The sequence below is a fragment of the Thamnophis elegans genome, chromosome 11 (assembly GCF_009769535.1).
Source record: "Thamnophis elegans isolate rThaEle1 chromosome 11, rThaEle1.pri, whole genome shotgun sequence".
In the NCBI taxonomy this organism is placed as follows: domain Eukaryota; kingdom Metazoa; phylum Chordata; class Lepidosauria; order Squamata; family Colubridae; genus Thamnophis; species Thamnophis elegans.
This window is the reverse complement of record NC_045551.1, coordinates 24,156,197-24,170,213: the sequence shown is the minus strand read 5'-3', so window position 1 is coordinate 24,170,213 and position 14,017 is coordinate 24,156,197. Positions and strand designations below refer to the sequence as shown.

The following is a 14,017-nucleotide window of genomic DNA, read 5'->3' as shown; positions in this document are numbered from 1 at the left end:
GCTGAATCTAACCTAGCAGCCAGGGGGCAAGAAAAAATTGGGGAGGAGGAGAAAATCCCAAAAGAATATTGGGACCTAAGAGATGTTTTCAGTGAAAAATCCTCTGATAAATTACCCTCTCACCGTGCCACTGATTGCAGCATTGATATTCTCCCCGGGGTAAAACTTCCAAAACCTCAGATCTATTAGATGACCCCCCGTGAAATGGATGAATTAAGGAAGTTTATTGACAAAAATTTGCAAAGGGGATTTATTGAACCTGCTAGGCTCCAAGTGGCTGCTCCAGTGTTGTTCAGAGAAAAGAAAGATAGCTCCTTTCGTCTCTGTGTTAATTACAAAAATCTGAATGCTGTGTGTGTTCAGAATCTCTACCCACTACCTTTAATGAAGGATATGTTGGCCCAATTGGGTAAAGGAAAGATTTTCATGAAATTGGACCTAAGAGAAGCCTATTACAGAGTCAGAATTAAAGAGTGTGACGAATGGAAAACTGCTTTCAACTGCCCACTTGGTTGTTTTCAATTCCGAGTACTCCCATTTGGCCTATAGGGGGCACCAGCTGTTATCCAGACTCCCACAATACAACAGCTCAAAGCTTAGCATAGTTCACCCAGTCATCCCAGCAAAGAGTCTTGCTGCTCCGGTGGTTACCAGAAGCCAGAGCAACTCTAATTTTGAGGTCACGACGGACCTCATCTGCAAACTCAAGGAGGGCCTTGAGTCCGATGAATGATTTAAACAACATTGAAATGAACGTACCATAAAAGATGGTCTGGTTTGGATAGGAGCTAAAGTGTATGTTCCTGCTAGCATAAGGACTTTGGTTCTACAGCGGGTCCATGATTCGCGAATAGCAGGCCATTTTGGATTTGTGAAGACTCTACATCTCATTAAAAGACAATTTTGGTGGCCTTCAATGAAGAAAGACATTGAGTCCTATGTGGCCAGTTGCCCCACATGTGCTGCCGCAAAACGCCCACCAGGAAAACCCCCAGGCCTGCTCCAAGGTGTGGCCCGTCCTGAAGCTACGTGGAAGGAGATATCAATGGACTTCATTGTTGAATTACCAGAAAGTCAAGGAAATACCGTGATTTGGGTCATTACGGACCTGTTTTCCAAACAGGTTCACTTCATTCCTTGTTCCAAAATCCCGTCAGCTAAAACCTTGGCTAAAATATTTATTACGCATGCATACCATCTACATGGCGTGCCGGAATGCATTATTTCGGATAGGGGGGTCTAATTCACCTCCCTATTCTGGAAGGAGTTTTTGAAGTTGATTGGCTCCTCCCAGAAGCTAAGCTCCACCCACCATCCTCAAACTAACGGGCCTTGTGAATGGACTAATTCTGTTTTGGAACAGTACCTCCGGTGTTTCATTAATTATCAGCGGGATAATTGGGTTGAGTTGTTACCACATGCTGAAGTGGCCTACAACAACTCTGTGCATCTGTTTTACCCCATTTAAAATAGTGTTTGGCCATGATTTTGTGACTATTCCGGAACTGCTCCAAGAAAAACCACAAGTTCTGTCCCTCTCTGAGTGGAATGACCAGTTCCGGCAAATCTGGTCTTTGACCTGCAAGGCATTGGACACTGCTCATCGAGCACAGAAAGAAATAGGTATATATAAAATAAATAAATAAATACATGTTTTCAAACTGTAATATTATGATTATTTTTAAAGTCTGTACAACAGAATGTCACATATTCAGAAAGAATTGTGAATTAAATATCACTGAAATTAGTACTTACCTCTACATGTTGACAAATTTGAATTAATTTAGCCAAAAGTGTTTCCAGTTCAGTGTTTCTTTTGATAAGGCTGGTAAGATTACTTTCTAAATTTTGCTGTTTTTTAAAAAAAAAGAAGAGTTAGTATAGTATTTGGCATTACAGATAATCCAATAAAAAACAGTACATGTAAAACAACTCTCTCCCTTTCTCTCTCTCTCTCTCTCTCTCTCTCTCACGAAAAAGGCCTAAAAGAAGATGGATCAGCCACACCAGCAAGTATTATGGACCCAATTGGCAAAAGAAAGCTCAGGACCGTATTGGTTGGAAACCTGCAGAAATGGCCTTCATCCTGCAGTGGATAGAAAATGGCTAAAATATATATTCCATATATACTTGGAACTCTCCAAACTGGCCTTCGCACATCAAGATTGCTTCTCTCAATTCAGAGTAGAAGCCATTATTATAACATTAATTAATATGTATTACTATATATCTTCTCAGTAGCAGATTAATGTATACACACACAGAGACATGCTCACACTCACATGTTTAGAAATAACTACGCTGAACTTCTTCAGACAAGTTATATCCGTGATGGCGAATCTATGGCATGCGTGCCACAGGTGGCACACAGAGCCCTCTCTGCAGGCATGCAAGCCGTCGCCCAGCTCAGCTCCACCGCACATGCAAGAGCGCCTTCGGCTGGTAGCTGATTTTCAGGACTCTGCCGCATATGTAGGAGATGCATGGGGGTCGCATGCACATGTTCAGGAGGTGTATCGCCACCCATGTTCCATTTTTGGTGCCAGGAGACTTCAGGGAGGGCCTCTGGAGCCAGGTGGAAGCCGTTTTCACCCTCCCAGAGGCTCAAAAAAAGACTCTGCAGCCTGGGGAGGGTGAAAAATGAACCTCCTGAAAGTATGGAAATGGGCCGATTTTAGCATGCAAGGAGAAAAAGGTTAACCATCACTGAGTTATACCATTTCTCTTCCATGCACACACTAAATTCTCTTCAGAATAAGGCCTACATACATTCAAGATACATATTTCAGAGAGATCAGGGGAAAACAGAATTGTGCACCAAATCCTTTTACTTACCATATTTTTTGGAGTATAAGACAGACCTTTTTCCCTCAAAAAAGAGGTTGAAAATCTGGGTGCGTCTTATACACTGAATACAGCATTTTTTGTCTCACGAAACCCCACCCCCTTCACTAAAATGGCCATGCATAGCCTTTAGGAGGCTTGTAGAGTGCTCCTGGGGGCTGGGGAGGGCAGAAATGAGTGAAAAATGGGCCGTTTTTTGCTCAATTTTGCCCCCCAGCCCCCAGGAGCACGCTGCAAGATTCCTAAAGGCTATTCATGTCCTTTTTTTGACAAAATATGGGCCCGTTTTCACAAAAATGAGCTGTTTTTTGCTCGTTTCCCCCACCCACCTACCAGGAGCACTCTACCAGCCTCCTAAGGGCTATTCATGCCCTTTTTTGGAAAAAATGTTTTGGGGAGGTCTGCAGAGTGCAAAAACTTTTCTTTTATTTGCCTCTTCAAAGCCTTGGTGCATCTATACTCTGGTGCGTCTTACACTCTGAAAAATATGGTATGTGCTGCTCACTTCCCCTGTTTCATTGAATAGCACTATTAATGAGTTATATTAATAATAGCTGGGTACCCGTGCTCAGCTACGAAACTGTGTGATTGGGCTTGATAAATTGACACTTACAGCTTGAAAATTAATGAGTAGTTAGGATCGGCCTCTCCTCTCCCCTTCTCTCCCTCAGACTTGCCCTACAGAATCTTCCCCTTTCCTATCCCCTTCTCTGCCTCAGGCTAGCCCCAATGTCCTAGCCCACAGGCAGGATGAGTCATGCACTCGTCATCGCCACATGGCAGTTGGAACAGAATTCTTTTCAAGTGGAGAGGGGGAGTAGAACATCTAACACCTTAACATGTGTGTGTGTGTGTGTGTGTGTGTGTGTGTGTACTGTATAAGAAATACTAATGATCTGATGGTCATTTCGAAAAATTCTTTTTTAGCGAGAAGCTAGAAGCCAAGAGGAACATAAGAGCCAAATTTCAGGTTTGTAGGCTTTACAGTTCTGGAGATTTTGTGATGAGTGAGTGGATTTGTCTTTTATATAAGTAAATTATTGTTTGCCTGCAGTCTGTTTAATAAATGATGAATACACCTTGTTAGCTTTTACTCTGCATTACTCTTATTCACTGAAAGGGACTACACTCAGTCTGTAGACTTAAGACTCAATATCATCCTCTAACATTTAACAAAACTGAAAGGAGATGATGCCTTCAGTTTGAAACTCTGGATTTGTGTTGTTAAATCTGGTGACATTCCTCCCACCTGTCCCAAAATAATTCTCGGTCAGCAACATACTAGGAAATAAATTAAACTGACATAAGGTATATTTAAATAGCTGACTTCTGAAGAAATATTATTTTCAGAGCAGCAGAACATCTATTAAAAACTAATGTGTTTTATTGTAGTTATCCTCTCAGTTAATCATTGCTTTTTTGGAAAATCAATGTTTTAAAACAAGTGGGTTTTTTATTGTTTTCACTGCTCAAAAATCTAGATGTTTGTCAGAGATGAAGCATAATATGGGAACTATAGGTTAATCATTGTTGTGCATTGTTCAAAGCATGCACAATCCCATTAATGAGTTATTTATCAATGATTAAAAATTATCAAGAAAAGCTGCCCTCAGGATCAACAGAAAATCAAATAGATTACTGCAGATCCAGCCTATGATATGAGTCAGGCAGACCATCTCTACTATTAATTTGGAAGCTTTATAGATGCAGTCAACAAGATGCTGTCTAGAACAACTCAGTCCTGTTTCATTTTAATTTTATGTGGAAATATACAATGAAGGCTTTTGACAAATATAAATAAATCTGTTCAATTGAAAAATATTGAAACACTACAATGATTAAGTCAAAGATATACAATGTTTGTGTGCCATGTTGTGTCAAACAAGCAAAGGAAGATTATACAAATACTTATGCCCATGAACATTCAAGATCTTAAGTGTTAGCAATAAAACTTGTGATAGACTATATCTGCAAGGAAGCATCCCAATCAATGTTGGAATAACATGTACTAATGTTCTTCAGCTTTATCTGCTAACTGCACTTCTGAACATTATTGTTGAAGGAGGATTTACTTATGGATTTTATTCTCTGAAATAAAAAGGAGAAAATTTGCTTTCATTGAACCCTTGCATTATATTAAATATTTGTGGTTAATACAACTTGTCTTGGGCCCTTATTGTATACAAATAAAAACGTAATATTTTATTGTGTCAGCTATTAAGGATGTGCTCCAGAGATGGTATTCAGCAGGTTCTGATCAGTTCTGGAGAATTGGTAGCGGAAATTTTGAGTAGTTCGGTGAACTGGTAAATAGCACCTCTGACTGGCTCCGCCCCCATCTATTCTCTGCCTCCCAAGTCCCAGCTGATCAGGAGGGAATGGGGATTTTGCAATAACCTTCCCCTCAAGTGGCAAGGAAATGGGAGATTTTACAGTATCCTTCCCTTCCATGCCCACCAAGTCACACCACAAAACTGGTAGAAAAAAAATATATTTCTATTTCTAGGATTTATTTGTTTAAATTCATAGTTTTCACTGCTGAATTTTTATTAAGCTCTGTTTCCAGCTTTGGCCGCCTCCTGCAACCCTCTGTCAGTGAAAATAGAGCCTGGAGGGCTGCACACGAGCTCTGTTTTTGCCTGCGATGGCCTCCTGCAACCCTCTGCCAGTGAAAATAGAACTCTGTTTTCACTGGCAGAGGCACCACGGGCCAGTCCTTCACTGTTCCCAGGACAGTCCCGCAGGCCAGATCTAAGCACCCCGCCAGCCAAATATCGCCCCCTGGCCTTGAGTTTGATACCCCTGGTGTAGAAGGTCGACAAATAGTTTCCAATCTCTTATAAAGTTGTCTAGTTCATTATCTCTGATAAAGACAGAACAATTAGTGAAGGATTTGCTTGTGATTGATTTAATTATTATAGATTGTTTGGAATATTTAAATTTGATTTTAAAAAGTTTTGCTTTCACAGAAACTAAATCTGAATTGGACATTAATTTTTGTTTTGGAGATGCCCACTTAATTTCTAAATCTTATAAAATGTTATTTAAGATGAATCTAGAAGGTGAATACGTTAAAGAGTGTATGGTAAAATGGGCAAAAAAAATGTTGGTATAATATAACACTAGATAAATGGGAGAATCCATGGAAGATTCCATTGAAAGAGAACTTTAAAAAAATGATGTATCATTGGTACCTGACCCCAGATAGACTAGCCAAAATGTATAAAGGGAAGTTAATTTAGACATCTCTGCTAATTCAGTCAATTTCAAAATCATATTCTTCAACAATCAGCATCTCTTTTTCTTTCCAGTGTTTGGTAAGTACAATCCTCACAGCCATCACCATGAGAAAGAATAGCAACCAAAATCTTTTTTTAAAGGACTTGTCCATCATACCTAAAAGAAAAGTTTCAGGTTTCTTTAATATTTGTATCTACATTTCCAGATTAGAAATCCCTTTATACATTTTGGCTAGTCTATCTGGGGTCAGGTACCAATGATACATCATTTTTTAAAAGTTCTCTTTCAATGGAATCTTCCATGGATTCTCCCATTTATCTAGTGTTATATTATACCAACAATTTTTTTGCCCATTTTACCATACACTCTTTAACGTATTCACCTTCTAGATTCATCTTAAATAACATTTTATAAGATTTAGAAATTAAGTGGGCATCTCCAAAACAAAAATTAATGTCCAATTCAGATTTAGTTTCTGTGAAAGCAAAACTTTTTAAAATCAAATTTAAATATTCCAAACAATCTATAATAATTAAATCAATCACAAGTAAATCCTTCACTAATTGTTCTGTCTTTATCTTGAATCCCCCTTTTTTGAAAACATTAAGTCCATTTACATTCCAAAATCATCTGTTCTATACCTCATGGTTCATGAGGTGACAGCCAAAGTGGTATAACCTTCTTCTATACTTCCACCATACATGTGCAATCTATTGCCTAATAGCATAAATCTTAAAGCCAAGATTAACTTTTACTGTGTTATAGGCATGTCACCCAAATCTCAAGAAGCTCCAATACTAATAATTCAATTTTTTAAATCAGATTTTTCATTCATCTCTTTTATTGTCTTGTGTAGCATAGAAAACTTTTTCTCAAATACTTCCAAAAGAAATTTAGTGCTAGGCTCGTCAGACATCACAGAAGAGTGGTAGGGATGGGAGAGAACTGACAAGTAATTATGTAGCAACAGCTGGTAATGTGAATGGTGAAAATAAATACGAAAGATTGGTTTTTAATGAAAAAAGAGTGTGATGGCTCATGTGGTTAGAATGCTGGGTTGAAGTTAGCAAGCCCGCATTTGAGACCTGAGTGCTGCTGTATGGCGGGGTGAACTCACGCCACTTGCTCAAACTCCTTGATGGGGACATGAAAGGAATTCCTTTGGGCATCCTCCTGGCAACGGTGATGTTACCGGCTAAACCTTTCAACCCAGAAGTGCCTTAAAAATTGCTTCCAGCATGAAAAGGACAGGAGAATGAGAAAAGCTCAACCATATGCAGGTTTGGAAAATAACATGCACACAGGAATCTACTGTAACATTTAATAGCACAGAAGACAAATTGGTAGAAAATTGGGCAATAACTTCAAAATATTAAAAAATAATCTTCTCCAACTTTCTGTGTGTGTAAAATTTCCAGTTTGGTTATAATTTATCATATAATTAATTTCAAGTAGTTCAGTTTAGAAGTTGTCATCTATTGTTAAATGCCTGGGAGCAAAGTGAATTATCTATTGTTTCATATGTCAACTTGAAGGACTGAATGGGGCATCTATCTATGTATGCATGAACTGCATATCATTGGGTTTTCATTCTTCTGGAACGTTAATCTATATCATTTTTTCAGCAATGGATATGCATTATAAGGACAAAAGCACTTATATTTATATATGGTCCTACTTGTCATTTTTATTAAATAAGGGGACACATTTTAACTTCTATTTCTATTTCCTATGGATAGAACTCCCAAATAATTGTGCACTTTAGATTTTTCTATATTAGTGCTTTTCAATAAAGAACAAGGTAGCATTAAGAAAGGTAATAAACCCAATGGAAGAAAACTGATGAAAAGAACAAGACAAGTAACATTACCTATACCTAAAAAAATTACACTCTTACCATTTTTTATTAATCTCACATATCTGATTAAAAGTAAAGAGGTGTGTTTGTATATTTGCGTATATACTGTATATAGAGTGTGAAATATCTACAGATGTCTATTCCTTTGCATTTCATCAGGCAGCAGTTTATGAAAGACTTTGAATCAGAAGCTAAGCAGGACCAATTCTTTAGTGTACTTGGTGCTCTTTGAGCTTGTTAGTTTTCTTACAGACAGTTCATTACTAAACTAGGTAACATCATCAGTGTACTAAGTTCAGAGAGCACCAAGGACCTCACAGTTTAATCCTGAGCTATAAATATTCTCTTCTATTAGGATCAACTCTGAAAAATACTTGGATGGAACTCTCCAGAATATACCATATTTTTTGTACTATAAGACACACTGAACCATAAGATGCACATTAGCTTTAGAGGAGGAAAACAAGAAAAAAAATCTGCCTCTGCCTCCCAGCAACGATCCGGTATTCATCTGGCTAGCATCCTTGCAGCAAACAGCTTGGTCAGCTTCAGCACGTTATTGCAGCCCTAGCAAAATGGCTTGTCAGGACTCGGCTCCATTGCACCCACCACCGGTCAACTGAGCTAAGCTACCTTTGCTGCTGGGGAACAATGGAGCCTTTGCTGCCGAGCAGCTGACTGGAGGTTGGATCGGCCTCTCGAAATACCACCGATCAACTGTTCTAGGCAGTGGGGATCGCCACCGCCACCTATTGCCATTGTTTGCTGTTGCCATATGGCAGTGGCAATTGGCAGCAATTGGCAGTGGTGGTAATCGGCAGTCCCCGTCGCCTAGAACAGCTGATCGGTGGTATTCTAGGAGGCTGATCCAACTGCCAACAAGCTGCTTAGCAGCAAAAACTCCAGTGTTCCCAGGCGGTGGCAAACAGCAGCAGCGGTGACAGGCAGCAGCTAACGTTGCCACCGCACCAACCCCCCTCCACCACAATATTTGCTTTATAAGACACACAGACATTTCCACCCACTTTGGGGGGGGGGAGTGTGTCTTATAGAGTGAAAAATATAGTAAGGATTAAAGGTAAGTTGGGGAAACACTGACAAAACATTTCCATACTGCTGTCAAGTAAACTGTAAGAGATATATTTCATGTAGTTACCAAAAGTTGAGCTTGACTTGAAAGAGACTTTTTGAATCAGACTGATAGAAAAACGAGTAAGATGCCAAGAATAATATTCAGTTCTTATTTCCTTATTTTGCTACATGATATAAACAATTTGAAAATACCATTTCTGTGTACAACTACCTTGATAGGTTAGGTTAAAAAACAGTGAATGTCTAAACAGAATGTCAGATCCTTATCACATTGGTGTCTGAGTACCTCCCTTGCATTTTACTTATATTGGTTGCATAACTAAATATTTGGCCATAAGCAGTATACAATAGATGAAATCTGCATCTTTAAACCAGTGATAGCTAATAGTCAAGCATGCCAGATGACTATTAGTTTAAACAGGTCAATCACAGATATTTATCTCTGGAAAATTTGGTATATAAAATTGGATTTACTTATAAAAGGCTATAATTAGGCATGGTTTTTTAAATAGAAATAAAATACCATTTTAAAGATTGGTTGGTTGGAATACACTACAGTTTTTAAAACATGATTTAATTTTATACCACAGGTTTATTATAATGAAAATAAAGTTTACAGAAGAAAAAAGGGCAATAAAAATAAAATAAAACAAAAGCCTCAAAGGAGGCTTCAAATATGGAAATCTAATATGGTATATGCAACATAATTCAATTTATTGTCTTGAAACAAAAACATGTATTAATAGAAGCTTATTTTTCTTTAGTATTTAATAATTAAATAAAGGAATAGTGGGGATTCAGCTTATAAGAAATGTACACATTAATTAATCCAGCTTTTACTTATTGCAAAAATACATTCCTGACAGAGCTATCCAAATTGTCCTCAAACATATCCGTCAAAGAGAAGCCCATATTTCTCTAGGCTTCTAACATCCAAATGCTCTTATTTAGGAAGTTTGTAAAATTTTATCTGAATCAACATTCCTTTAACTTAAGTTTATCATTTTATTTGATGTGTTGTGGAATGGCAGAGGACAAGTCCTGAAGTTTTCTGTATGCCTATTTTCAGGTATTCAAAGAGTGATAACACATTATTATACCAGGAAAGATTCTGGAAAAGATAATCAAGCAATGAATTAGCGAACACCTAGAAGTAAAAAAAGCAATAGCCAAAAGCCAACATGGGTTTGTCAAAAACAGATCATGCCAGACTAATCTTATTGCATTCTTTGACAAAGTACAAAATTAGTAGACCAAAGGAATGCCGTCGATATAGTTTACTTGAACTTCAGTAAGGCATTTGATAAGGTAGACCATAACCTACTACTAGACAAAGTAGAAGAATGTGGGTTGGACAGCATCACCACCAGATGGATTTGTAACTGGCTGACCAACCACACTCAACGTGTAGTCCTCAATAGAACTGCATCTACATGGAGGGAAGTATTCAGTGGAGTACCCCATGACTCTGTTTTAGACCCAGTACTCTTCAACATCTTCATCAATGATTTGGATGAGGGAATAAATGGGGAACTCATCAAATTTGCAGATGACACCAAGATGGCAGGAATAGCCAACTGTGAGAGGGATCTTGGAGTTCTAGTGGACAACCATTTAAATACGAGCCAGCCGTTTGCAGCAGCTGCCAAAAAAGCCAACACAGTTCTAGGCTGCATAAACAGAGGGATAGAATCAAGATAACGTGAAGTGTTAATACGACTTTATAATGCCTTGGTAAGGCCACACTTGGAATATTACATTCAGTTTTGATCGCCACAATGTAGAAAAGATGTGGAGACTCTAGAAAGAGTGCAGAGAAGAGCAACAAAGATGATTAGAGGACTGGAGACTAAAACATATGAAGAACGGTTGCAGGAACTGGGTATGTTTAGTTTAATGAAAAGAAGGACTAGGGGAGACATGATAGCAGTGTTCGGATATCTCAGGGGTTGCCACAAAGAAGAGGGAGTCAAACTATTCTCCAAGGCACCTGAGTGTAGAACAAGAAGCAATGGGTGGAAGCTAATCAAGGAGAGAAGCAACTTAGAACTGAGGAGAAATTTCCTGACAGAACAATTAATCAGTGGAACAGCTTGCCTCCAGAAGTTGTGAATGCCCCAACACTGGAAGTCTTTAAGAAGATGTTGGATAGCTATTTGTCTGAAATGGTATAAGGTTTCCTACCTAGGCAGGGGTTTGGACTAGAAGACCTCCACGGTCCCTTCCAACTCTGCTGTTGTATTGTATTATTTTCCACATTCTCCTTTACCAAAGCTAACTATTTCAGGTTCCTTAATTTAAGCTCCAAAGAGCTTACATTTTTGAATCTTGGTAGTTTATCTTGTCCTTCTCTAAACATATTCCACTTTCTTTAATTCCTCCTTAACAGTGATAAGCAGAACTAGCTATTATGCTTAATACAGACTATCAATGCAGAACGAATTAAATGAGCCTTCCTGTGATTTACTTATGATGTAGCCCCAAATTGCCTTTTTGTGCAAACTGTTAACCTATGCTCTAATTGTAATATATCATTTATAAATGAAATATTAGGAAATATCTCATAATCAATTTTCCATTAGGAAATATGCATTAAAAACCCATAGGATTTCTTCTTGCAATTTTTTGCTTTTTCTGCTCTTTCACACTTCCAGTTAAAAGATATAAATTCTCTGGACCATCTTGGAAAAGACACTTTTCACTCTTTACGTATTAATTTAGAAATTAATCTTCTGAGACCAATATCATTCCCCCGCCCCCAAATAATGGCTTCTACTGTGTCTGCTTATATGCAAAAGTGTATGGAGGATGTCAGTGTTTTTAAGACTTTTGTCATATGAGCAAATGAGAAACTTTGTACATCACAGGAGATCTGTGTGATGTTGAAGGTGAGAAACACCGATCTCAGGTGATACTTAGAATAGCAAGTGCTGATTTGAGATGTGCTATTAAAAACAGCAAAGCTACAGAACTTCTTTCAAGATCCTATGGACCTGAGACATATGTGTCATTATATAAGATAGCTTCCTGTTCTGTCCCCCCTTCTCGGCTCGTTAAACAGACAACAGACAAACAACTTAAAAGGAACTCTCTTTATCAGTTCTCGGCTCAGACTGGCTGCGAGCCCAAAATAAACCTAATTACAGTTTCTGCCTGAAGATAACGGAATGAAAAACAATACTTTCTTACGGCAATTACAAGTTGAACAAAATGAAAACAAAGCACTTCTTCCAAAGTCTCTATGAATCAGGGTTACAGAAATACAAAGCACTTATCCAAGTGTATCTTACATAAACCACGACTGATGATCAATCAATGTTGAACGAACAAGTAACGAACGTTGACTCCTGAAACCAGGGCGTGGCACTATCCGTTCTTTTATCACCAGAACCCCACTAACGAGCCCCAGCTGCATTGTTGACCTTACATCCTGAAAAGACTCACAGAAGATGCCTGCTGAGTCACAACACTATCCCCCACCGCAGGCCCCCTTCCCCGGGTTCTGATGGTCTGGATGGATGCGGTGGGAATGACGTGACCACAAGATGACCCGCACCCATTTCCCTTGGTGCCTTTTTCATGAGTCCCAAACCTCTGGAGGCATAGCCCCCTTGAATCGGAACTCCTTAGGTATCCGGTGGCCACCATGTTTCCTTCCGCCCTTCCCGGCGTCAACACCCCATCCAGGGTCATCCACCCTCCGCAAGGCCGACCCACCAGCCCCCCTACCGTCGGAGGTTGATGGCATCTCTACCAGCTTCGGCCGAGCCTTAACACCCTGTCCAGGGTCCTCCACCCTCTGCAAGGCTGACCCACCAGCCCCCCTACTGTCGGAGGTTGATGGCACCTCTACCAGCTTTGGGTGAGCCACCACACAATCCCCTCCCACAGAGCCCTTCCCCGGGTTTCGATGATCGGGGTGCAGCCCAGGAGGGTTGGTGACGGCCTCCCTGGAGCATGGTCCAAGACCCTGGGACCCCTCTGGGACCCTAAAGACAAAGTCCAGTGCTGCGGGGACCGGAGTCGAAAACCGCTGGAATCTCGGCGGAGTTCTCCTTGTAGACCTGGCCCAATGACACTGTGCACATGACTTCATGCACCTCCGAATGTCATTTTTCAGATGGGGCCACCAAAACTGACGGGAGGCCAGGTGCAACGTCTGAAACCCCCAATGTCTTGATGCAGACGCACAATGAATCTGCGCGAGCACCCATCGATGGATGTGCCCTGCGGGAACATAGAGCCGGCCCCGACACTTCAAAAGATCCCCTTCCAAAGTCCATGGGGACGCCGGCCCCACTTCTGCCTTTTGTCGCTCCACCCAATCATCACCCCGTTGCGCATCCTGTATCAGAGACTGCATGCTCACGGGATGACAAACGGCAGCGCGGGATGACAAATGGCAGTGCAGGATGCAATGGGTAGAACAGTCCGAGGTGGAAGCGAGTTCTCAGGGTCAGAGTTCTCTACTTTACTCGGCCGGGCCTCCACCCTGGGACTTACCCCCCCCGAACGCACACTATCTTGTGCGAACGGGGTATCACGGCCGCACCAATGTGCTGGTTGTCCGACATGTGCGTTGCTGAGGGACGGCTGCAGTCCATGCAACCCTTCTGCTCTTCTTGGGGCAGCTCCCTGCCAGGTGTCCAAGATCCCCACAGTAGAAGCACAGTCCCTCAGCACGTCTTCTGTCCATCTCTGTCCATGACACTCGAGGTCTGACAGCACCCAACTCCATGGGCTCCTCCCAGTCCACTGCAGTTCCTTGCTGAACCGGCATGCTGGTGGTCTCCTGGAATACACGGTGAGGCAACCAGGGCGTGGCACTATCCATTCTTTTATCACCAGAACCCCACTAACGAGCCCCAGCTGCATCGTTGACCTTACATCCTGAAAAGACTCACCGAAGACATTTGCTGAGTCACAACAGCTTCCCTGTCATGTAAGGGTGACAATGATTCTCTAAACAAGCTAAATATGTTT

At 40.5% G+C, this 14,017-nt stretch overlaps 1 protein-coding gene across 3 annotated transcripts in view; it reads right to left on the bottom strand.

The window, feature by feature from the left end:
• The window catches only part of MID1 (midline 1), a 111,990-nt gene that overhangs the window by 22,843 nt on the left and 75,130 nt on the right, over positions 1–14,017 (bottom strand). For all 3 annotated transcript variants that reach the window (XM_032226393.1, XM_032226391.1, XM_032226392.1), the window contains exon 3: positions 1,756–1,851. In XM_032226393.1, coding sequence (XP_032082284.1) covers positions 1,756–1,851 — 96 coding nt within the window. The remainder of the gene's footprint in view (positions 1–1,755; positions 1,852–14,017) is intronic.